Raw genomic sequence first — 25,906 nt, 5'->3', positions numbered from 1 at the left:
ATAAACCCTAACCTACATGACTCTGTGGTTCTTAAACTTAATACAAGTAAGTGGCTGAGCTGCTTAAATATTAAAGAATCTCAATACCTACCTTAAACAAAACAAATTAATTTTACGGGCAGAGCAGGTTTTGTACAAGTTCAGAGAAGAAAGAGATTTTCATTACCTTCAGTGTCTTGTTCACCACATCAACCTTGATCAGAGAATCCCCCACCAAATGCCGAAAGCCACATCCATAGAAGAAATTATACTTTTTGCCACTGAACTGGCCATAGTTGATCTGGGGAAATTCAACACCTCCTTCTTCTTCTAGGTCCTCGGGATACAGATTTTCATAAGAGCACCAAATCTAAAAGAGGTCACAAAAGGATTTGCAGTGATCGCTTAATTCTTACTTTCTTCAGCATAGGTCAGTGAGGAGGCTAACACCCTGTAAGAGTTTGTGACAGGGCTTGAAACTGAGGTTCTATGTCACTTTTTATATTTTTCCTCTTTTCATCACGTGTATGAATGCATAAAAGATTATGGGGGTTTGTGACTAAGCTGTCAGATGGCATAGGAGGTGGAAGTGGAAGTGGACTTTTATTCTACTAAAGCTAAAACACTGATAGCTACACAATGATGTGTAAATGCAAATATCTAAAAGTTGGGGATGGTCAACACCAATCTCAAATACTTAGATATTCCACAACCATTAGAAAGTTGCATATACCTGTTTCAAAACACAAAAGGGTTAGATAAATACAATGCTCCCCCCCAGCCAGAATTCTGCAACTCTTTTGCAGGCCATGCTCCATGACCTTACCCTGCTCAGCTCAACGCTATGAAACTTACTGGGCACCAAACATTGTGGAGAACAGCCAATGAATAAAGTAACACCACTAAAGTTCAAAGTCTTAGTCTAATGTCCATTCATAGCATACCTTTCCATCAGCCTGTTTCACAGCACTGGCTGAAGAATAGGACAACGGACTGAGGTTCTCTCTCTCGGGGGCATTCAGACTGACATGTAAGGGCAAAACAAATCTTCGAGGGAAAGATCTAGCTACTGAATTATAGACCTGTTCAGGAGAGAGAAATAAAGAAATAAAGAAAATTGTCATTAATAGGATAACAGCATGTCCCAATAATTTAGATTCAGTCAACATTATTGGCATTTCTAAGTAACTGCATAAATGATTATTTTCATTCATTCATTTACTCAACAAATATCTGTTGAGTACTGATAATAGGCCAAGCACTGTTTTAGACACTGGGAATACAGCAGTGAACAAAGCAGTCTCTGGCCTCACAGAACTTATGTTCCAGTGGAGAAAGAATGGTAATAGATAAGAACTAAAATATATGTTACTTAAGTAGTGTCAAAGGAACAAATGATTACATAGCCCAAAGTCTGACAGTGATAAGTGCCATCAAGAACGTACTGCAGGGTAAGTGACTAGAAATTAAGACTGTTATCAAAACAAACAAACAAAAAAAAACCCCAGAAAACAACAAGTGTTAGAATATGAAGAAATTGGAACCCTTGTGCACTGCTAGTGGAAATGTAAAATTGCACATCTGCTGTTGAAAACAGTTTGGCAGTTCCTCAAACAGTTAGATATTGAATTAACATATGGTCCAGTAATTCCATTTCTAGGTATATACCAAAAAAGAATCAAAAACAAAGAGTCAAATATATATTTGTACACCAATGTTCATAACAGCATTATTCATAATAGCCAAAAGGTGAAAATAACCCAAATGTCCACCAACAGATGAATAAACAAAATGTAGTGTATATATATGTATATACATATGTATACAGGGAATATTATTCAATCTTTAAAAGGAATGAGATTCTGATACACATTACAACATGGATGACTTATGAAAAGATTATGATAAATGTAATAAGCCAGACACAAAAGAACAAATCTTGTATGATTCCACTTACATGAGGTACCTAGAATAGGCAAAATCATAGAAAAAGTAGAATAAATTCTACCAAGGGCTGCGGAGGCGGGGAATAGGAAGTCAATATTTAATGGGTATAGAGTTTCTGTTAGGGATGATGAAAAAGTTCTGGAAATGAATAGTGATAAAGGTTGCAAAACATTGTTCATGTATTTAATGTCACTGACTTATACACATAAAGATGATTAAAATGGTAAAATATACATAATGTAAATTTCAACAAAATGCCCCAATTAAAAGTCAAGAAGTCAGCATAATAGATTTTTAAATTATATGTTGCTTACATGGTACACATTCAGAAAGATTAAAAGTAAAAGGATGGGAAAGTTCCAGCATGCAAACATTAAGCAAAAAAGTAAACTTTAAGGCAAAAAGGATTACTCAGAGATAAATATTCAAAAAACCAGGAAGAGAAAACAATTCTAAATTTGTATGCACACAGAGCACTAAAATGTGTAAATTTAAATTAGCATAACTATGAGAAGAAACAGAAAAATGTGTATTCTAAGCGAAAGACTTTAATATACCTTTCATGTTATATGATAACTGATACAATGGAGATCAATAAGAATAGAGAAGATTTGAATAATATTATTAACAAATGTAACCTAATTGACATATAAAACACTACATCCAAAATTCAGAATTCATTATTTTAAATGCACATGAAATATTTTTTAAATAATCTTATGCTAGGCCATAAAGCAAATCTCAATAAATCTCATAAATTTTCAAATCATACAAAATTAAGCTAGAGATCAATGGCAGAAAAATAACTAGAAAAATCTCCATTTGTTTGAAAATTTTTTAAAAAATTCAAAGAACAAATCTGAATGAAAGTTAGAAAATACTTTAACTGAAAAGTAATAAAAATAAAATATTTCAAAACTTGGGGAATGCTCTGCTAAAAAGAAACGTATCATCCCAAAGGTATATGTTGAGGAGGGAAAGGATAAAAAAATAACAAACTAAGTTTCTATATCCTTAGTCAGAAAAGGAACACATTAAGCACAAAGAAAATAGAAAAAGGAAATAAAAATAATAGCAAAAATTGATGACACTGAAAACAAACACATTAAAGATCAACTAACTCAAAAAGATGATCTTTTGAAAAGACTCATTAAATCGATAAGCTCCTGGCAAAACTAAACAAACAAAAAAGACAGTCAGCAAAAACAACCATATGAGAGATAAAAACAGGGGCTATTAATTAACCCTACATACATTTTTTTAAACACAGAATGATAATCATGAATAATGTTAGGTCAACAAATTTGAAATTTTAGATAACATGAATAAATTTCTTAGAAAAACACTAACAAATCTGATACAATAAGAAATAAGAGAATCAGAATAACACTATACTATTAAAGAAACATACTTCGTAATTTAAGATCTACCTATAAAGAAATTTACAGGCCCATATGGCTTTACTGTTGAATTTAAGAAATAAGAAATAATGTCAATCTTACACATTCTCATGCAGAGAACAGAAAAGAAAACAATTTCCTACTCACTGTATGAGATCAGCAAAACCCTAATACCAAAATCTAACAAAAATATTGTAAGAAATAAAAATTACAGGTCAATCTTATTCATGAAATAGATGCCAAAAATCCTAAACAAATATTAACAAAGCAAATTTAGGAATATATTAAAATAAAAAAACACTGCAGCCAATTGGAATTTGGTCCAGGAGTAGAAGGCTAGCTTAATATTAAAAAATCAATCAATGGTTGTTATAAATATTTTCTAATCAATCAATGTATTTCCAATAGTGCAGGAAAAAAATTTGATAAAATCCAGCATTCATCCATCAGAAAAATTATTAGTAAACAAGTAGGTGTACATCAGCCTCACAGCAGCATGAGATGCTCGGTTTGTCTCTCCCTTTCAATCTACACCAATAAAACAATCATAATTCAACAAAGGTTCTCTGCCTAACACATTGGGATGCCAGAGAGTTCCACACATCTGTACACCTAGAGGTGGGTGCACTGGAACACACAGAAGAGGCAGAACTGAGGGAAAAGCAGAGATGGTGCCAGTAATCCCGACTCCTCACTCACAGCAGCTAAACCCAAAGCCCCAGAGGACCCCTAACAGCAGAGGAGGCAGCCCACATGACTCCAGCCTCCAGACTGCAGCAGTACCCACAGTCACAGGGATCCGAGCAGCAGCACCAGCAGGGCCTGGACCCTGGTCCCTCCAGCCACAGAGGCGGCCACACTCCAGCCCCAATCCACAGTGGTGGTGCCTGGGAACCCAACAATCCCAGACACTGTAGAGGCTCCTCGACCCTGGCTACCCCCACCACCTCCCTCTCCCAACAGCACCAATACCTGCAACATAGACAACCTCAGATGCAGCAGAGACACCTGTCATCCTGGTGCCCCAGGCAGCAGCATCGGTGACACCAGCAGCAGCAAGGCACCAGTGACCCTGGAGGCACAAGCAATGGCAAGGACACCAGACAACAACTCTCACAGAGGCGGTACAGAATGGAAAAGTGCTGATTCTCAAATATGACCAGAGGCAGCTCAAGTAAGAGAATCCAAAAACTTGTGCTATAGTGCCACCTACCTATTAACAAAAGAAAAGCCTCCAATAAGTTAATCTGTTGAATTGCTAAAATCAAGTTAAAAAAAAAAAGAAAAGCTTTACCTGAGGAAGAAAGGTGTTTGCTATTTCAAATATGCTAGCTATTGCAACTCATCAAGCACCATAAAAAACCATGATAACACGGTATCACAAAAAGAAAATAACAAATCTCCAAAAATGAAACTTAAAGTCATAGAATACTATGATTTAAATGACAAGGAATTCAAAATAGTTGTTCTGAAGAAACTCAGTGAGCAATAAGAAAACTCAGAAAAGCAGTTCAATGAGCTCAGAAATAAAATTAATGTACAGAAGAAATGCTTTACCAAGGAGATTGAAACTATAAAAAAAAAAAAAAAAAAAAAAGAAGCAACCAGAAATTCTGGAGCTGAAGAATTCAATGAATAAGATAAAGAATACACTAGGAAGCACTGGAAATAGAGCAGACCACACAGAAAAGAGAATTAGCAAGCCTGAAGACAGAAATCTAAAATTATACAGATAGAAAAAAAAAGGGAACTGAAATCTTTAAAAAAATGAAAGAATTCTGCAAGAACTAGCCAACTTCATTAGAAAAGGTAACATAAGGATAATGGGTTTCCCAGAAGGAGAAGAGTAAGAGAAAGGATCAAAGAATTTAAAGAAATAATAGCTGAGAACTTCCCAAACCTGGACAACTAGAGATACAAGTCCATGATGTAAAGATAACACCTAAGCAAAAAGACCTTCTCCAGGATACACTGTATTAAAACTCTTAAAAGTCAATGCCCACCCCCCCAAATTTTTTAAGGTAGCCAGGGAAAAAGGAGAGTAACCTACAACAGAACTAGGCTACCCAGCAGATTTCTTAGCAGAAGCCCTACAGTCAAAAGAGAGTAGAATGATATACTAAAGATAGCAAACGATAAAAACTGTCACCCAAGAATATTCTATCCAGCAAAGATATCCTTCAGATATGAAGGAGAAACAAAGGCATTTCCAAATAAACAAAAGCTGAGAGAGTTCAGCCCCACTAAACCTGCCTTACAAGAATTGTTGAAAGGAGCTCTTCTATCTGAAACAAAAAGGAAAAAGTACATAAAACTTTAAAGTCATAAACAGACAGAATCATAAAATTGCAACTCTATATCAGAATAGGTTGTTAAACACTTACTTACAGCATAAAGTTTAAGAGGAAAAAAGCAGTAAATTTAACTAGAGCTACTTCAATTTGGTGATAAACTCACATCATAAAATGAGATAACTTGAGACAAAACATAAAAGGTGAAGAGGAAAAGGACAGAACCCATTTAGGAAAATGAAGCTTCCATCAGGAGAAAAAGAACTATTTTTATCCATGAAGTGTTTTATACAAACCTTATGGTAACCACAAAACATAGATCTAGAGCAGAGACATGAAACATAAAAAAAAAAGAGAGAAAGAGAGAGAGAGAGAGAGAACTGAGAAAAACATCATAGAAAACCACCAAACTAAAATAGCTGACATAATCACAAGGAAAAAGAAACAATAGAGATACAGAGCAACCAGAAAACAACAGATAAAATGGAAGTACTAAGTCTTCATTCATCAGCAATCACCCTAAAAGTAAATGGATTGAATTCACCAGCCAAAAGACACAGAGTAGCTGGCTGGATTTTTTTTTTCAAAGACCCAACTATATGCTGCCTCTAGGATATCTCAGCTGTAAAGACAAACATAGGTTCAGAGTAAAGAGATGAAAGATGATTTTAAAAAAACAACAAATGGCAGCCAAAGAAAGTGGATGTAGTCACACTCATGTCAAACAAAAATAGACTTCAAGCCAAAAAAGGTAGTGAGAGACAAAGATAGACATTATATAATGACCAAGGGGGATAACTCACTAAGAAGACATAATAGCTATTAATATATATGCACCTAACATAGGAGCACCAAAATATATAGATCAGTTATTAACAGACCTAAAGAGAGAAGTTGACAGCAACACAATAATAGTAGGGAACTTAATGGTGACATCAAAACAGAAAGTCAACCTGGAAACAGTGGCCTTAAATGAAACATTAGACCAGATGGATTTAACAAGTCTATATAGAACATTCCATCCAAATGGAGCAGAACACACATTCTTCTCAAGTTAACATGGAACATTGTCAAGGATAGGCCACATATTAGGACATAAAACAGGTCTTACTACATTTAAGAAGACTGAATTCATATTAAGTATTTTCTCCAAACACAACAGTATGAAGCTAGAAAACTACAGGAAGAAAGCTGGAAAAAAAATCACAAATATATGGTGACTAAACATGCTGCTACAACAATTGGGTCAAGGAAGAAACCAAGAGAGAAATCAAAAAGTACCTGAAGACAAATGAAAATGAACACATGACATACCAAAGTCTGTCAGATGCAGCAAATACAGTACTAAGAAAATTTACAGCAAGAGAGGCCTACCTCAAGAAACGAGAAAATTTTCAAATAAACAATATAAATTACACCTAAAGAAACTAGAAAAAGAAGGACAAATGAACTCCAAAGTCAGTAGAAGGAAGAAAGTAATAAAGACCAGAGTGGAAATAAATGAAATCGAGACTAAAATAACAATAGAAAAGATCACTGAAACTAAGAGCTGGTTCTTTGAAAAGGTAAACAAAACTGACAGATCTTTAGCTAGATTAAGAAAAAAAGAAGTTTCAAATAAGATCAGAAATGAAAGATAAGAAATTACAATGTAATCTACAATTACAGAAATAAAAAGATTATGAGAACACTATAAATGCCAAAAAAAATTGGACAACCTAGAAAGTGCATAAATTCTTAGAATCATACAACCTCCCATGACTGAATCATGAAAAGAAAATCTGAACAGACCAATCATTAGTAAGGAGATGGAAACAGTAATCAAAAACTTGCCAAAAAAACAAAAACCCAGGACCAGACAGCTTCACAAGTGAATTCTACCAACATTCAAGATTTAATACCTATTTTTCTCAAACTCTTCCAAAAAACTGAAGAGGAGGGACTATGTGCTAACTCATGTTTACAAGGCCAACACCACCCTGATACCAAAACCAGGCAAAGACAACACACAAAAAAAAGAAAATTACAGGCCAATATCTCTTATGAACACAGATGCAAAAATTCTCAATAAAATATTAGAAACTGAATACAACAATACATTAAAAGGACTATACACAATAGTCAAATGGGATTTATTTCAAGGATGCAAGATTGGTTCAACAACCACAAATCAATCAATGTAATATACCACATTAATAAAATGAAGTATAAATATCATATGATCATCTCAATAGATGCAGGAAAAAAATGACAAGATTCAACACCAATTTATGATCAAAAACTCCAAATAAAACAGGTACAGAAGAAATATACCTCAACATTATAAAGGCAATATATGACAAAATTACAGCTAACATCACACTCAATGGTGAAAAACTGAACGTTATTCCTCTATGATCAGAAACAAGAAAAGGATGCCCACTCTCATCACTCTTATTAACACAGTATTGGAAGTCCTAGCCACAGCAATTAGGCAAGATAAAGAAATAAAATACATTCAAGTTGGAAAGGAATAAGTAAAACTGTTACTACTTGCAGATGAATCCTAAAGACCCCATAGGAGAACACACACACACACACACACACACAAAATCTGTTAGAAATAATAAATCCAGGAAAGTTGCAAGGTACAATATTAGTATACAAAACTCTGTTGCATGTCTATATACTAACAATGAACTAGCAGTAGGAGAAATTAAGAAAACAATCCCATTTACAATTGCAACTAAAAGAATAAAATTCCTAGGAATAAATTTAAGCAAGGCGGTGAAAGATTACACACTAAAAAGCTATAAGACATTGCTGAAAGAAACTGAGGAAGACATAAAGAAATGGAAATATATTCTTTGGTTATGGATTGGAAGAATTAACATTGTTTAAATGTCCATACCACCTAAAGCTATATAGAGATTCAATGCAATCCTTATCAAAATTCCAATGATATATTTCACAGAAATAAAACCAAAAAATCCTAAAATTTGTATAGAACCATAAAAGACCCTGAATAGCCAAAACAATCCTGAGAAAAATAAACAAAGCTCCCTATTTCAAATCATATTACCAAGTTATAGCAATCAAAACAGCATGGTGTTGGCAGAAAAACAGACACACAGATAAATAGAAAAGAACTGACAGCCCAGAAATAAAGCTATACATATGTGGACAATTAATTTGTGACAAAGGAGCAAAGAACATACAATGGAAAAAGATCAGTCTCTTTAATAAATGATGCTGGGAAAACTGTAGATATTCAAAATCTAAAAGAATCTATAAATTATTAGAATTTATAAGTGTAATTACAGCATTACTGAATATAAGATCATTAAATAAATGCCACAATTATAACTTCAATGCTTTAAAACACTTCTCCCTCCTAATTTGCCAAAGAGGTAAGAGAAACAGCTAATTCTGAACCCAAACCAGAACTTGACAAGATCAAAATTATTCTGACAGCCCCTGACAAATGAGGTTTTTACCTGATCAAGCCCTGTTCCAGCTTTTCTAAGATTCTGTAGCTGGTAAACTTCTAGGCTTCTTCCATCATCTTGACAGCACAAATCAATTACAACACAGCCTTGGTCCTCAAAGGCATTGATTTGGTGAAAAGTAACAAAAGGTTTACTGTAGTACATCCCTGGAAGAAGCTGCAGGGGAAAACACAAACAATGAAAAAGAGACATTTTATTTTATTTTATTTCCTTTAGGGTACAGATCCAGAAAGCTCAAATTAAGAAGATTTCTCCCCCTTTAAGTGACAGGCCTGGTAGATGCAAAAAGTAGAATTTGGAATGTAAAAGCCAATATGCTTTGATTTAAAGTCATCTCATCTTACACTAATCAATGAACTGGGACTATCTGATCAATCAACTGTCACAACCAACTTAAAAGTTCTCATGAAATATTGTTGTGAAGGCCCAATGTTGTAAAGGATAAATAAATCCTGGACTCTTAACCACATGGTTCAATAGAAAATACTTCTATTAGGAGCTTATGATAAATTAAGTGACTAATTCTTTGAAATGTGTACTCATTACTAAAATGGGAATTTTTTGGTAATGGAATTAGGGTCCAGTAAATTTAGGATACTGTTTCTTTAGAGAGGTAAAAAGTAGACAAATATAATAGTACTATTAATCAGGAGTACACAGAAAGATATTTAACCAATGTACTTTGAACTCTGGTAGGATTATCATATTTACATGTCAAAAAGTCAATGGAAACAACTAATAAAAATACCACTGCAAAAGTTACAGAAGACCTCTGCATGAAGAGCATTGTCTTTAGCAAATATTATTATATGGGAAAAATACATGCTAAGATGCTAAGAGGGTTTTCTAGATGTCATTTTAATTGAATCAGATAATGTAAAACATAAAACCATTTCTTACAATTTTCTAATATGCAAAATCCACTGTATTAATTAATAAATAACCAGCTCTACCTATGGAAGAAGGTAATATCCTTGATTAAGAATGTCATGCAACTAATGCCTGGCGAAGGTAGAAAAAAATCAATCATATGGAAATTTGCTTTCATGTACAATTATTTTCATGCTAAATACACTCAAAATTCTCCACCTGACCAGTGTGCTTATCCACCACATGAAACCGTGTATTATACTGGGGTTCCCAGCTTATTCCATCTGAAAAGGCCTTTCCCCAGATTTTAGAAGTGATGATTTTCCACAGATTCATCTTTAGAGGCTGTTCAATGAAGATTATGTAGTTCTTTGTCATTCCTAAAAGATTCGGGCAAACAATAAAATGTTATTTAGCAAACTAGAGTTGTCTGAAGTGTGACAGTTATGGTGACCTGTCTGAATGCTTGGACGTATCAGTGCTGACCTAAACAAACACTGGTCAGAAATAATTCCTCATCATTTCCCAGCTTTGCTGTACATATTTTCTGTTCCTATATAAAAAAGGGAACTGCTTAGAATGGCTTGAGTTGAATGCCCTCAACTTGCTCTTTATCTTTTTTTCTATCTTTCTCTTCGAATTGTTTTGGTTTAGGAACAAAGTAAAGGCATATTATATTAAAGTGTCATTTATGATCTGGACCTTTATTCCTTAATCCTTTTGTCATTTATAGTGAGGGTAAGGATCCAGGAGCAGACTGGTTATAAAGCTTTAGAACGCGGAAGATAAATATTCTGAGAAAAAAATGAAGCTATCTATATGAAATATGAATTTCCCCCCAAAATATAGTCAAAATCTTTTGCTGTGTGATTATTATTATTGGGCTTTAAAGTTACCTAGAGTTTTGAATTCTGTAAATTTTATGGTCATTTTTTTTAAATTAAGGCTTTATTTTTTGGAGCAGTGTTAGGCTCACAACAAAACTGAAGGGAAGGTACAGAGATCTCCCGTGTACCGCCTGTTCCCATACATGCATAGCCTCCTCATTATCAATTTCCCCCACCAAGTGGTACATTTGTTACAACTGATGACCCTACACTGACACTGACACATCATGATCACCCAAAGTCCACAGTTTCTTTTATGGAAACATACATGAATGCATTTCTTTCCTTTGTATTTAAATCTTCAGTGATGTACAACATAATACAAAACAAACCAAACAGACTGATTTCTATGACTAGGGGTTATTCATTGTATCATCCTAGAGCAGAAGACTGCAGGGAGAGACTGTTCTCCAAAGAGAACTGAAGTGGAGTTGGTGCTGCGTGACTAAATCTCAGCCTGTTTCTCCCCCACCCAATGTGCTATGAAGCAGCCAATGATTTCTTAAACTGACAACTGTTTCCTAGAGCAGTCAGTATTTTTAATGTAAATTCAATTTAAAAATTAATTGGTGTTGTCAATTTTTTAGAAATGGCTTGTACTAAAATAACTGTATCTTTTCAAGTAGTCAGTTGGCTAGGGTAAGAAGTACATGAGAAAACAGAAAAAACTTAACTGGTGTTAAAATGCAACCCTAGTCTTTCATCACCATACTCTGATAAACTGTATTAACATAGTACTTGCCAAAACTAGTCCCTCTGCTACAGTGACATTAATGCAGGCCCCATCACAATGTGCCTTATTCTGGGGCTCACCAAAGCTGTGGTAGTAAGAAGGTTTCATCCTCTCTGTAGAAACAATAGAACATATCACCTGGGCTCCATGCATTGTCTCCCCAGGCTCCTCTTTCTCTGGAGGAACCCGAATAACATTATAGCAAGAACCTGGAATATAGAAAGTCCTGTCTTAACTGTTTTATATACATTTTAAGAATAAAAGATAACCCCTGCACTTATGAATCAGGCAAAAGTAGATAAGAGAGTTATGCAATGTGCATGACACCCATATTTCATAAAGACCTGAATATATAAAATATATTAACTTTATAAAAGGCATTAGCTAAAGTTCTGAAACAGCATGCACAAAGTAATCAACTCCTTATTGTATTTTAGTGTTCACAAATGGTTCCTCTTTATCTCTCTGAAGATGAACTCATTCCATACTTCATAGGAAAACATAAGGTAACAGCCAGGAATACCTCAAATTCTATTTGTTCCTCTCCCCACTCCCCAGTCCCAACAATTGCAATCTCCATTTGTACCTATGTCCAACTCCTTTTCTTCGGTCTTCTGGTTACTTTGGGTCCCATATCATCCTGTCTCATCAACATTCACTCACGCAGTCAGTCACCGGACTATCACTACCTCCTCAAGAATCAACTCAGGCACCCACTCCTCAAATAGTCTTTCCTGACTCTTCCCCCCCAAAGGCATTTGGTGACCCTCCTCTATGCCCTGATGATATCCTGTACTGTCATGGCACTTATCTCATTGTACTGTAATTTTCTACTTGTTTATCTACTTCCCAGTAGACTGAACTCTTCATTGTATCTGATACATATTTGCATCCTCAGTATCAAACAATGACTTAGCAGTTAGTAGGTTCACTATAAATAGCTATTGATGGATTAACTAACAACATATGTTTGTCAAATTATTCAACGAATGAACAAATATTGAGGTCATATTGAATTATCTTCCTGCTGTTAGAATTGCCAATGTAAGTCCTGAAGAACTTAGGTAACTTACAGAATTTACAATCACTAAGTTTCTTTTGGAACAAGATAACCATATAGTTCCCTACTCACTTATTTAGCAACTACTTATTGGGTGTCAACTATATTCCAGGTGCTCTTCTAAGATTCCTAAGTACCATATTCCAGACACTTGCATACAGCAGTATACAAAATAGACAAAAGGCTCTTTTATAAAGCTTAAATTCTAAAAAAAAAAAAAATTATACAATAAGTATGTTTTACTTTTCATACAATTCAGTTTACAAGTAAAAACATAATGCATCAGATGATGAGAAGAACTGTAATGAAAAATTAACCAGGGAATGGGGATTAGGAGTGAGTACATAAGGATGGGGGCTACTGTTTGCAGCTTTAATTATAGTGGTCTGGGAAGACTTCACAAAGAAGGTGACACTTGAGCAAAGACATGAAGGAAGTGAGGACTAGTGCCTTGAGGATACCTGGGAGAAACACATTTCAGGTGGAAAGAAGAGCAAATGCAAAGACTCTCAGACAAGAGTAAGTCTGGAGTGTTCAAGTAACAGCAATGAGGCAGGGTGGCCCTGTCATAGAAAACAAAGAGAAAACTCTAGGAGATGAGGTGGGGTGGGTTAAAAGGACAAACTGGCTTATGTGCTGAGAATAAACTGAAGTGGGACAAGGGTAGAAGTAAGGAGACTAGTTAAGAAGCTATTGCAATGATTCAAATGAGAAAGAATGGTAGCCCAAACCAGAGTGGTGGCAGTGGAAGTGACAAGAAGGGTCGACTTTTGGATATATTTTGAAGGCATTGCTGGAATTACTTTTGACCAATTAAACATGGATGTGAGAGATAGGTATAAAAAAGGATTCCAAAGTTATCACCTTGACAACTGGAAGGATAGCGCTACCATCAACTGAGATGGGGAACAATTTGAGCAGAGAAAGTTTAGGGGGAAAGATCAAGAGTTTGGTTTTAAACAAAATAATTTTGTAATGTCTATTAGACATCCTAGTAAAAACGCTAGGTAAGCAACTGGATATAAATATTGGGGAGGTCTAGGTTGGGATATAGATATGTTTTGAGAACCCATTATAAATATGAGTTTTGCTCATGCTCATGCCAGACACCCAGGGAACACTCAGCAGAAGACTAAACACCCAGGGGAGTGACTTGCACAATACTGTGAGCCTAACTCTGGGAGACTCTTCAAGACTTTGTGTAAACATCAAATTGAGGCAAAATAATAAGCACAGCCTCTGATAATTGGTGGCAGGGTTTCTCAGAGATCCATGGGCCACTTGCACCAAAATCACCTGGGGACCTTGTTAAAATGCACCAAAATAAGGAGAGAACGGGTAGTTAAAATGCAGGTTCTTGGCCCCTTTCCCAGTCTCTGAAGATGAAGCTCAGTTATCTGCATTGCTAGGAAGCTTCCCAGGTGATTCTCAGGCACACTAAAGGCTGAGAATCACTGATCTAATGATCAATTTCTTTTAGAAAGATAATTCAGAATGGTTAAACAGTATTTTTCATATAATGAACTAGTTACAAAGTTATATACTTGGTTAACATGGTTCATTTATGAAGAAATGGATTTTTTAATGATCAAAAAAAATGGATAAAAGACTAATGAGTCAGTTTACCCATCTGCCAAAACATTTTACCTAAAAAAAAAAGTTTGCTGTTTCCTATAACAGCTTTGAAGAATACATCCCTATCTGAGATCAGGTAACAAAGAAGAGGAGAGAGGGCTGAGCGATGATGCTTCCAGGGTACCCTATCTCTTCTTGAGCCAGTAAAAAAAAAAAAAAAAAAGATGCAGTATTCATTTTCCTATACACTCGTATGTGTAAACATGGAGAGGTAGAGATGAACAATGCACAAAGTCAACTACTCACCAAAAGGTACACTAACCATCCAAAAGTTAACCCTATACAAAAGCCTCACAGGCTATGGATGATAGACTGACAGCTAAGACAGTCAGAAATAACTGATATTTACACTTACACAATTCTTTTCAAACAGAGAGAGACAATGTGTACTTGGGTATAGGAACATGAATCTGCAGGTCCTAAGAGAGTCTTCTGTACTCAGTGATAAATAATTATTAAGATGGTCTTGGGGGAATGGCATAGCTCAAGCGGTAGAGCGCATGCTTAGTATGCAGGAAGTCCTGTGTTCAGTCATCGGTACCTCCTCTAAAAATAAATAAATAAGTAAATGAACCTAATTCTCCCTGCCAAAAAAAATTTAAAAAAAAAGATGGTCTAACAGAGTGACTAATAGCAAGCTTTTGGGTGTTATTCAGGGTTGATGCCAAGTTGGTATTAGACACTTAGCAGCTTGCCTAGGCAAGTATCCTAAATGTTTTCAAGGTTCACTGCCCTTCTCTGTAAAATGGGGGATAATAATAGTATGTTTCTCAGAGAGTTGTTATAAGGATTAAATGAGAAAATGTATGGGGAAAAAAATGGTTAACATCAGCACTTACTAGGCACTCAATAAATGTTAGCTAACATTATTAGCCATTAGAACTTTCTGGAACAGATTGGTAGGTAGCTGGGGAAGTATGTGGATGACAAGGAAAGAGATGTGATATCAGTGATTGTGAATGCAACCAAACTATAACCTTAACTTCCTTTGTGGTGTATTACTCCCATGATAAAAATAAATTCCTTCCCATGTACTAGACAGTGTAACTTCTCTGTATCTCTTTGCTGTAGCTTTCCAAATTTCTTATACTTACAATATGGTACTTCCTAAAAATTCACATTTTAGAAATTCATACTGAAAATTCTTACAATGCTTGTCAACCAAAAAGCACAATGGAACATGCAAATATGAGTCACACGGAAAACATCAAATAGAAAATCAGCTGCTAGACATATGTGCAAAAAGACTACAGAACTTAAGGATAATTTATTTATTTTAAGTTCAGTAAGGCTACTCTGGAGATTTCTTTCTGAACCTTTCAAATGAAGTTACATATGTTAATATCTTGACCATAATAGAACTCTGGGAAGACAGTTAATGCCCTTTTATTTTTCAAAAGACCTCCATCCCAAATTTACCATGTGGCCCATAGGAGTTCCCCATGTTGTATGCTGTTCCATCTGGGTCATAATGAGGATGTGCAGTTGCTCCATTCACAGCAATAAATTTGCTCCAGTCTACCTGCAAATTGAAGATTGTCAGAGACTTAAATGTTACATGGGCAGATCTCTATTTAGATGCAAAGACAATAGGAATGTGTCAAATATTAAAATAAGGTATAAAAACTACAGTTTTAGCCCTAGTGTCTCATCTCTGAGAAATCGAAGTTATTTTTCCTACTAATGAAAAAGAAATTGAGACCCAACAACAACAATAACAAAACCAAACAAAACCAAACAAAACCTCACCAACAGCACAAAAAAAAAATGGACAAAAATGATTGTCCAGTAAGGATTTTTTTTTTTTTTGCCCAAGATCACAAGATGAGAGTAAAGTTCAAAAGAATAAGAATTAAACTTAAAATTCTCATCCAAAATTTTATTTTATTTGTTTTTTAAAACAATTTTACTGAGTTATAGTCATTTTACAATGTTGTATCAGTTACTTTACTTTTAATTAATGTGTTAAGTGAAGGAAGGCAGTGTGGGTCTAGATAACCTCCAGTCCAGTTCTACCTGTTGCCAGGCAGAACGTGAACTGGCCAAAGTAAATTTGTACTATTCTATTTCTCCTTCACTCTAGCCTTCAGATATAAGGACTAAGGAAGAAGTTGTCTAGAATTATCTTAAAGGAAAACCAACCCCACAGGCCATTCTAACCAGGACAGAGGGTGCACAATGACCTGAATCAGTGGGTAACTTTGTTTTTCTTTAAGGCTCCAATTTCTTCTTCAGATATCTACTACCCTCAAAGGTATGTTCAATGGAAAGTAATTTTAGGGTCCATTATATTCATTTTAATCTTGTATTTTACCTTTTCTGTTTTTTCCAGGGTTTCAATGTCCACTTTATTCATAAAGTTGGTTTCTGTACTAATGTAGTAATCACCCTTGTACCGCACATAGTTGACGTTGGTGTTGTCAGTCATTGCTGAAACCAAACCCAAGTTATTTAAGCGCCACAACTTAGTGTAGCAGGCCCTACGCACACAATCAGGGGGAGAAAACAGTTTAAACATCCTCTCATACCAAGAAATATATATTTCAAGATTTATATTTATAAAGATTGTCACATATCAGAATAATTTAAAGAATCATCACTATCACCTGTAAATTATGGGCATGATAAAGGCTGCTTACCAGGCAGCTCAAATTTTGACATGAAACGTTCAAAAACACTCTTGCATGGATCAGGGAGAGCCAGTGTGCCAAATTCTGAGATCACAATTCGGTCACGAGCACTGTTGGCCTTATATGTATCGCTCTGTAGAAACTTGCTCCTATATGTCACTGTGCCCTTCTCCATCTTGAACTGGTGAAGTAAAGCCATTCCATCAAACCAGTGGTTGTACCTTTAAACGGGAACAAAAATAGAAAATATTAGTAAGAAAAACATGGGGTCAAAATGAGAGACTTCAAATATAGAGATAAGTAAACGGGACGGGTTCCTGGCACAACCTGATTAGTGAAAGAACTTTAAATTAAGGAATGATAGCTTTTGAGGATATCCAGGAGTACAACAATGAAAGAGCAACTTACCTTCCCCTGACCCGTACCCCTTTTCAAAAAGCTCACTTCAGAGGGCTAAAGAAAAACCCTAAGCTGGTGACTCCTAAGATAATTCTATCTTTACCCTATAACCAAGAGAACAGCATGAGAGGATATGGAATGCTTGACATTTCCCAAATTAAAATGGGTCCCAAAACTTTTAGAAATACTTATCTTCGTATCTTTTACATACTACATTTCCACTTTAAAATTTTTCAAATTTATCAAAACTATTAAAGTAAGCAAATAAGATAACTGTCCTTACTGGATAATCATTTTTGTCCATTTAATTACACTGGAAATGATGTATTTAAATGATGGAATATAAAAACCTTGTAAGGAAACATTTGTAGCTTTGCTTTTAAAAGGGTTTAACATTACATAGTCTTTTCTCTCATATGTTTGACAGATTGAATGTTTAATATCTTTAGCATGACTAAGGTGGAAAGGATATAGGTCAGTGGCAGAGCACGTGTTTAGCATGCACAAGGTCCTGGGTTCAATCCCCAGTATCTCCGTGAAAAAAAAAAAAAAGTTATTTAGCATGACTAAGCAAGACTAACATCATTGTCTTAAAAGGCTATGGTCCTGAAAGCAAGGGTTCAAAGATACACTTGTACACCCATGTTATAGCAGCATTATTTACAATAACCAAAAGGTGGAAGCAACCCAAGTGTCAATCAGTAGATGAATGGATAAACAAAATTTAACATACAATGGAAAATTATTCAGCCTTAAGAAGGGAAGAAATTCTGACACATGCTATAATATGGATGAAACTTACGGACATCACACTTAAATGAAATAAGCCAGTCACAAAGACAAATACTGTATGATAGCACTAACATGAGGTATCTAAAGTAGTCAAATTCACAGAAACGGGAAGCAGAATGGTGGTTACCAGGGGCTGAGAGGATCGGAAAATGGGGAGCTATTGTTTAATGGGTAAAGATGAAAAAGTTCTGAAGATTTGTTTCACAGCACTAACCTGGACACTTAAAAAATGGTTGAAATGGTAAACATTGTGTTTTTTTATGACAATTTAAAAAAAAACACAGGAAATAAGAAAGTTTTTTTTTTAAGGCCGTTTTTACCCAGTGATTTGAGATGCCATCTTTATCATAAACTAAATTTCTGTAAGTTCTTGGGTCTATTTCTGGGCTTTCTATTCTATATCACTTACCTATTTATCTATTTATGCACTCATATCACAATGTTTTAATTATAAAGGACCTGTATTTTAACATCTGATACAGCTAGTTACCCTCTACACTGAGAATTTTCTTTTTTAGTGTTTTCTTGACTATTCTTGCATATTTATTTTTCCATATGAACTTTAGATTTCATTTGTCTAGCTTCCATTTAAGTCTTTGGAATTTTTATTAATTTTATTTATTAAATTTAAAAATTAACTTAGAACTGACATCTTTGTGATGCTGTGTCATCCATCCTGTTCAAGAGCAAAGGATCTTTCCATTTAATTGTGTCTTTCAGGCGTGTCTGAAAGTTTGCACATTTCTTGTTAAGTTCATTTCTAAGTATTTAATCTTCTTTGTTGCTATTGTAAATAATGTTTTTTTCTACCGTTATGTCCCCTAACTGGTTATTCTTTGTGTATATGAAGGCTAGTGATTCAGCATGTTAATTTTACATCCTGTTACTACACCTTTTATTCTTTGTGCTATTTTGTCATTAATTCTCTGTGGTTTTCCAGGTTTACTGTGATGTCGTCTGCAAAAGGAGACAGTTTTACTTTACTAATCATTGTGCCTCTAATCAATTTCTTTAGTCAAATTGTATTGGTTATATCTGGTTAAGTAGTAGTGGAGATAGTAGCCATCCTTTCCTTGTTCCTGCTTTAGAAAAAATACTAGTAGTGTATCCCAATTTAGTATTACTGGTTTTAGGACTGAGATTAAAATATACTAGTTTACATATGTGTATGTGTATATACACACATATATACTCACACATTGTGTGTATATACATATATACACACATATGTATATACACATATTTTTTATTCTAATATATGTACATATACATGTATATGTATATGTGTATATACATACATATATACAAAATCATATTGAGAAAATACACATGAAGTCCTATTTTCCTGATTACTTTTATGAGGAATGGATGTTGAGTTTCAACAAATGTTTTGTTAGTATTTATGGAGAAGATTATGATTATGACTATGATTATTTTCCCTGAGATCTTTTTATATGGTATACGACATTAATGGATTTCCAAATAATGAACCTACCTTGCATTCTTGGAATTAATCTTACCTGATAATAGTGAATTATATTTTTCATGTAGTGTTGGATTCTGTTTGTTAATGAAATATTTATTAGTATTATATTAGTACTATATATTTTGTACTTTTTCATGGGTGTTCATAAATAATATGAATAAATGATAGTTTTCTTTTTGTAACAACTTTATCATGTGTAGCTATCAATATTACACCTGCTTCATAAGAAAAGCAGGAAATTTCCTTTCATTTTTAATCCTCTGAAATAATCTATGCAGCATTGGAACTATAAAATATTTGAAGGTTTGGTAGAATTTCCCTGTGAAGCAATCGGGGCCTAGAGCTTTTTTAAAGAAGTAGTTTCTCAATAAGTTTCTTGTTTTCCTCTACAGAAATTGGTCTGTTTAAATTTTCTACCTCTATCAATTTTGGTAATCTGTATTTACCCAGGAAATTATCCATTTCTTTGAGGTTTTCAAATGTATTTACACAGAGGCCCACAAAGTCTCTTGTAATTTTTTGTCTGTTTCAATAAATCTTCTTTCTCATCATCATTTCTTATTTTGTACATTTGTGCTTTCTTTTCCTTCTTGATAATGTTAGCCAGTGGTTTCTCTCTCTATTTTGGTAATTTTTTCAATAATACTGAAAACAAAATACTTTCAATAATTATTGCTATTCTGGTCTAAAGCCCAATAGAACCATGATACATAGAGCCAAATACAATACTCTGGGTGTAAACTCAGATACTCAGCTTTCTCATTTAAGATATTTCATATTCTTTTCTTTCCTTCTTATTTTTTCTGTTATCACCTCATATTGTTGACTCACACTGAGCTGTCAAGTAAAACTTCTAATTTTTTAATACATTCTGCTGTCAAGCCAATCACTTCCATTTTCATTGTTGTGTAACTAGCTTTCTTGATCCATATTTATCTTTAATAAATTTCAACTTGTTAGATTCCATCTCACAATATACTTCTAGACACTGTCATTCAATGCATTCATTTATTCAAATCAACCAATATTACTTGAGTCCCTACTATGTGCAAGGCATTGTGCCAAGCTCAGCAATTATAGGCATATAAATAGCTATAATTCAAAGTGATTACTGCAACAATGGAGAAGTGTTGGGGGAAAATAACACTATCTATGCAAAGAGGGAGCAACAGCATGGAAAGATGTGGACATCATGGAAGGGCCAGAGGGAAGACGATATTTGTCTGGTCCTTTAAGAATATCTGCCAGTTGGAAAAGGGTAGAAGGGCATTCTAGGGAGAGGTGATTTTTAAAAAAGGAAGAGCCTGAAGGTACATGGCATCTTGGAGAAATAAGCAGTTAAGAAATGAGTGTGTAGGCAGAGCCGTCAGTGGTAGGAGATGATGATGGAGAAATAGGTCAGCACAAGGCCCAACAGTACTTAGACTTAAGGCTTAAAGTCCTTTAACAGGAAAGTGTGGAGTTTTGAAACAGGAGAGTGAAACTGTGAGATCTGTATTTTAGAAAGGTCACTGGACACAGAGTAGAACATGGGACAGAAAGAGAAGCAACCAGATGTAGAGAAACCAAAAAAAGGCCAGTCAGTAATTCAAGTGAGAGAAGATGAGAGTCTACATTGAAGCAGCACAGTTAGAAAAGGACAAACTGCAGGAATGAGTCAGAGGTCACTGACAGGAGTGACAAAAAGAGAGAATCCAGAAAGTCACACCTGAACGGACGGTGATGCTTTCACTGAGATGGAGAACACGTGAAGAGCAAGTCCTAGGCAAAGCAAATAGTTCAGTTTTGAACAAGAGCCTGAGCAACTGCAAAACATCGGGGTAGAGATGTTCTGCAGCCAGCGGCAAGAATCAGATCTAGAGCACAGGAGATGGGTATGGGGTCGGGGGTGGATGCTTGAGAGTATCTGTGTGTGATGGGCACAGCCACAGGTGCAAATGAGAGAGTAACACCACCTACTGAGCATTCACAGCATGCCAGGTACCGTGCGAGGCACTTCACCACATCTTTTATATATGTATAATGTGTGTGTGTGTGTGTACATAGTTGACCCTTGAATAACATGTGCTTGAACTGCGAGGGTCCACTTACACCAGATTTTTTTTCAGTAGCAAGTGCTACAGCACCACACGATCCGCAGCTGCTTGCATCCACTGATGCAGAACCACAGCTGGAGGCACGTGGCACAGGGGGCCGACCGTAAGTTAGACACAGTTTTTTCACTATGCAGAGGGTTGGCACCCCCAACCCTCCTGTTGTTCAAGGCTCAAATATGTAAATATATTATTTCCTCCCATGACATTGATTAGAGATGGGGAACTACTATTCCCATATTACAGATGTGGAAACCAAGGTTCAGAGCAACAACATGCCCAGGGTCACAGGGCTGGTAAGTGGCAGAACAAGGATTCCAACTCAGTGCTGACTCCAAATCCTGGGACCCACAACATCCCCAAAAGGCAGGTGAACTGTAAGAAGTTATTTGACAGGACAGGGAGTGGGGAGAGAGGGCACTGAAGGGAAAGAAGAGAATGAAAATGCAGAGTGCCAGTCCTTGGCAGCCACTGAATGAAGCACTTTATATGCATCACCTCCTTTAATCCTCATACCCGTTCATTAAAATGGGTATTATTAGCCTCATTTTTCATACAAGAAACCTTGCTCAAGATCATAGCACTGGTAAGTGATGAAAATGGGATCTGAACCAACTCCATCTTACAATGAAGAATGCATCATTTCTACCATATCAAAGAGAGCATACAATGAGAGAAAAGGAAGGAATACTCAGGGCAGAGGCTGGGATACATCAACATTAAAGCGACAGGTGAAGTGAGGTGAGCAACAACAACAAAAAGTGATTTCAGAACATGCAATCAGAGGGACAGAGAAGAATCAGTAGAAAGTGTTATGTGGGAATCCAGGAACCAGAGAATGTTAAGACGGGTGGTCAAGAAGGTCAAATGCTGTAGAAAAGTCAGGCTGAAGACTGGAAAGCCCATTTCATCTAACATTTAACAGGCTTTGGTGATCTTTTTGAGAGCTGACACTGTAGCACAGTGGGGTGAAAAGTCAGATGGCAGTGAACTGAGAAGACCCCAGGAAGTAGGAAGACAGAAGCACTGAGGGGAAGAGAAAGGGTCTTAGCTGGAGAGGAAGGTGGGAAGGAATCAGGGCTCTTTAGGATGAGAGGTCATTTGCAGGCTGAGTTGAGGGGTTGGTGAAGGAGAAACAGACACAAGGGGAGGGGTGTGAATGATGCAGCAAGGTTTCAGAGGAGGGGAAGAGGGCCACCTCCTCCACTGACCAGGACGAGGAAGGAACAGGTACCTCTGTGGGGAAATGCAGAGGTGGGGAAGAGGGCAGTTGAAGGAGCTCAAGTACAATCACCCTCCTATTCGTTACACCTGGTTCATCTGTTGAGAGTGAAAGGGACAGGGAGGGTGAAGGAGGTTTCAGGAAAAAGGACCCTGTGGGAAGCTGGAAAGAACAGTGACTGCTAAAGATTTCCTGGCAGCACCAAGGACTCAGCTAGGACTGGAAATCATAACTTTGTAATTGAATCAATCAGCAAGGTTATATGATTTCCTCTAGAAGTGCCCAGCAGGCTTGGACCATGAATGGAGGGAACCAGAAATAGGTTAACGGAGGACTGGAAATGGTCGGAGACGCAGCGATCAGCAGGGCCGAGGAAGTGAGGGTGGTGGTGAGAGTGTGTTTGAAGGGACTGACCACGGACTTGGCACTAGGGAGAAGAAATCAAAGAAAGCTGATAAAGGAAAGCTGATAAACTGAGGAAATGGAGAAGAGTAAGGAGAACTCAATGCGACTGAAAATAAGTTTAATGGGAATGGAGGAGTGTGGAAAGTGGGGCTTTGAGCACACAGTCTGAGTTCAAGATCCCAGGGGAAGGGCAGTTCTGTGGAATACATTCCAGGATGTGGCCTCAGTATGTGGTCTTACTGAAGCACAGAGGGGACAATCATTGCAGTGGGGATAGTCATGGAACTGGGAGGCTGGACTGTCTTCATCATGGACCCTGAAGTCATTCCAGGAGAGTGGCTGATGTTCAAATGCTCAGGATAGTTAGTACTCTGCCCAGATTCATCTGATTTTCAAAACTGATAAGCACGCCTCCAATGAAGTCATTGACAAAAAAATTTCAATTGAAGAAAGGCCTTTGTCATGTCATTACTACATCTGCACGTTCTATTAAGTGGCATCTAACAAAAGATCAGAGATGCACAACTGAGTGGGGTTATTCTTGTCCACAGGTTAAGGGTCACACTGACTTCGGGTCTCTGCCCTTTAAATCTAAGTTGGGAGCAACCACTAAACTAAGCCTCCGTTTGTCTCCTCTTTGACCTAAAAATGCCTGTACTTCTCACCCAAGGGGTGGGAAATACCTTGTTCTTGCTATAAATGCCTACTGCTGGCTCTGGAAAGAAGTGACTTGAAAGACCCAAGTAGACACTTATGAGGACCAGCCACCCTACCCGCTCCCCTTCCCCCACTGATGTTTATCTTAAAAGAGGCCTGTGGTGCAAGCCCAGGCCCTGAGCAGCTCTGCTACTTGGTTTTACAATTTTCTAGCGCTGCTCCTGCAGCAGATGAAATAAACACAGTGCTTTCTGCAAGAGGCTGGTACTCTCTGGGGGGTGGACTAGAAGTTTTATTTTTCTTTTCCCTCTCCTCCTCCTTTTTGCTTTACAATCTTTTTGCGAATTGTAACTTCTATGAAATCCAGATGTGTAAAATAGGGAAAAGTAGAGCTTCTCTGTTAGGCCTGGTGGGTGGGGTTCATAAGCCGGTTTGCTCCTTTTCTTTTTCTCTGCCTCCAAATCACTCCCCCACCCTCCCAGCCCCCACAAACACCACCCTGAGCATTTAAAGTAACTCCTTCAGGGCTTTTTGCAGCAGTTGGTTGGGGAGGGAAGGGGTGGTGGAAGCACACTGCATTTTGTTTCCTTCTAGTCTTATCATTTTGTAAGTCTAATACTCAGTGAAGACAAGATGCAAGAGGTCCAGAAAATTAAAGTATCTGAGTTACTAAGAAATATCTCTTGAACATGCTCCTAATTCTTGATCTGTTTCCAACAACAGTTGGAGAAACATAGCAGGACCACGATCAGATTCCCATCAGGCCCACAGGAATGGTACAGCTAGTAGAAAGTAGAAGAGGTGGTTGCCTGGAGATTGGGGAAGAAGAAAATGGGAGCTACTGTTTAATGGGTACAGAGTTCCAGTTTTGCAAGATGAAAAGCGGATGGATGCTGGTGATGACAGCACATCAATGTGAATATACTTAATGCTACTTAACTGTACACTCAAAATCAGTTGTCAAACTTCAGATGGTAAATTTTATGTTATGTGTATTTTCACCACATTTTTTTTTAAAAGGCAATGGTTCTTGGAATATCATCCAGCCATTAAAAGTAATGGTCATTCAGATTTCATAACAACACAGATAAAAAGGCTTATGACAGTGTGAAATTTTTAGGGCAAAAAAATTCGGTTGATATCTAAACTATATAAAGAGCTCATATAACTCAATAGGAAAAAAACGAACAACCTGATTTAAAAATGGGCAGAAGACCTGAACTGACATTTTCCCAAAAAGACATACAGATGGTCAACAGGTACATGAAAAGATGTCCAATATCACTAATCATCAGGGAAATGCAAATCAAAACCACGATGGCATACCAACCCACACCTGTTAGAATAACTATTATCAAAAAGAAAAGAAATAACAAGTGCTGGGGAAGATATGGAGAAATGAGAATCCTTGCACACTGCTGGTGAAAATGTAAATTAGTACAGCTATTATGGAAACCTGTATGGAGAGTCCTCAAAAAGTTAAAAATAGAACTATCATATGATCCAGCAGCTCCACTCACTTCTGGATATTTACCCAAAGAAACTAAAAACACTAACTCGAAAAGATATATGCACCCCCATGTTTATTGCAGCATTATTTACAAGAGCCAAGCTATGGAAACAAGTGCCCATGCACATGAATGGATAAAGAAGATGTGTTGTATACACCACATACATGCACAGTGGAATACTACTCAGCCATAAAAAAGGAACTAAATCTTGCCATTTGCGACATGGATAGAGCTTGAAGGCATTATGTGACGTGAAATAAGTCAGACAGAGAAAGACAAATACTATATGATCTCAATTATATGTGGAATTTTAAAAAAAAAAAAGCAGAAGTTCAAAGATACAGAGAATAGATTGGTGGTTGCAAGAGACTAGTGGTTCCAAGAGGTGAAGGAGGTGAAAAGGTACAAACTTCCAGTTATA

General features: G+C 36.4%; 1 protein-coding gene across 5 annotated transcripts in view; it reads right to left on the bottom strand.

Annotated features, from left to right (window-relative positions):
• The window catches only part of BCO2 (beta-carotene oxygenase 2), a 36,571-nt gene that overhangs the window by 4,486 nt on the left and 6,179 nt on the right, over positions 1–25,906 (bottom strand). For 4 of the 5 annotated variants that reach the window (XR_010378902.1, XM_064482046.1, XM_010986159.3 and 1 more), the window contains exons 3-10: positions 16,930–17,141; positions 16,605–16,720; positions 15,710–15,812; positions 11,676–11,804; positions 10,195–10,355; positions 9,094–9,261; positions 924–1,061; positions 167–349 (exon numbers count right to left, since the gene is read on the bottom strand). Coding sequence is in view for 4 of the 5 variants with exons in the window: in XM_064482046.1 (XP_064338116.1) it covers positions 167–349; positions 924–1,061; positions 9,094–9,261; positions 10,195–10,355; positions 11,676–11,804; positions 15,710–15,812; positions 16,605–16,720; positions 16,930–17,141 (1,210 nt within the window). In the remaining variant the exon portion in view is untranslated. The remainder of the gene's footprint in view (positions 1–166; positions 350–923; positions 1,062–9,093; positions 9,262–10,194; positions 10,356–11,675; positions 11,805–15,709; positions 15,813–16,604; positions 16,721–16,929; positions 17,142–25,906) is intronic. The other variant, XM_031443722.2, reaches the window with a different exon arrangement.

Source organism: Camelus dromedarius, chromosome 34 (genome assembly GCF_036321535.1).
Source record: "Camelus dromedarius isolate mCamDro1 chromosome 34, mCamDro1.pat, whole genome shotgun sequence".
Lineage (NCBI taxonomy): Eukaryota > Metazoa > Chordata > Mammalia > Artiodactyla > Camelidae > Camelus > Camelus dromedarius.
This window is presented reverse-complemented; position numbering and strand designations above follow the sequence as displayed.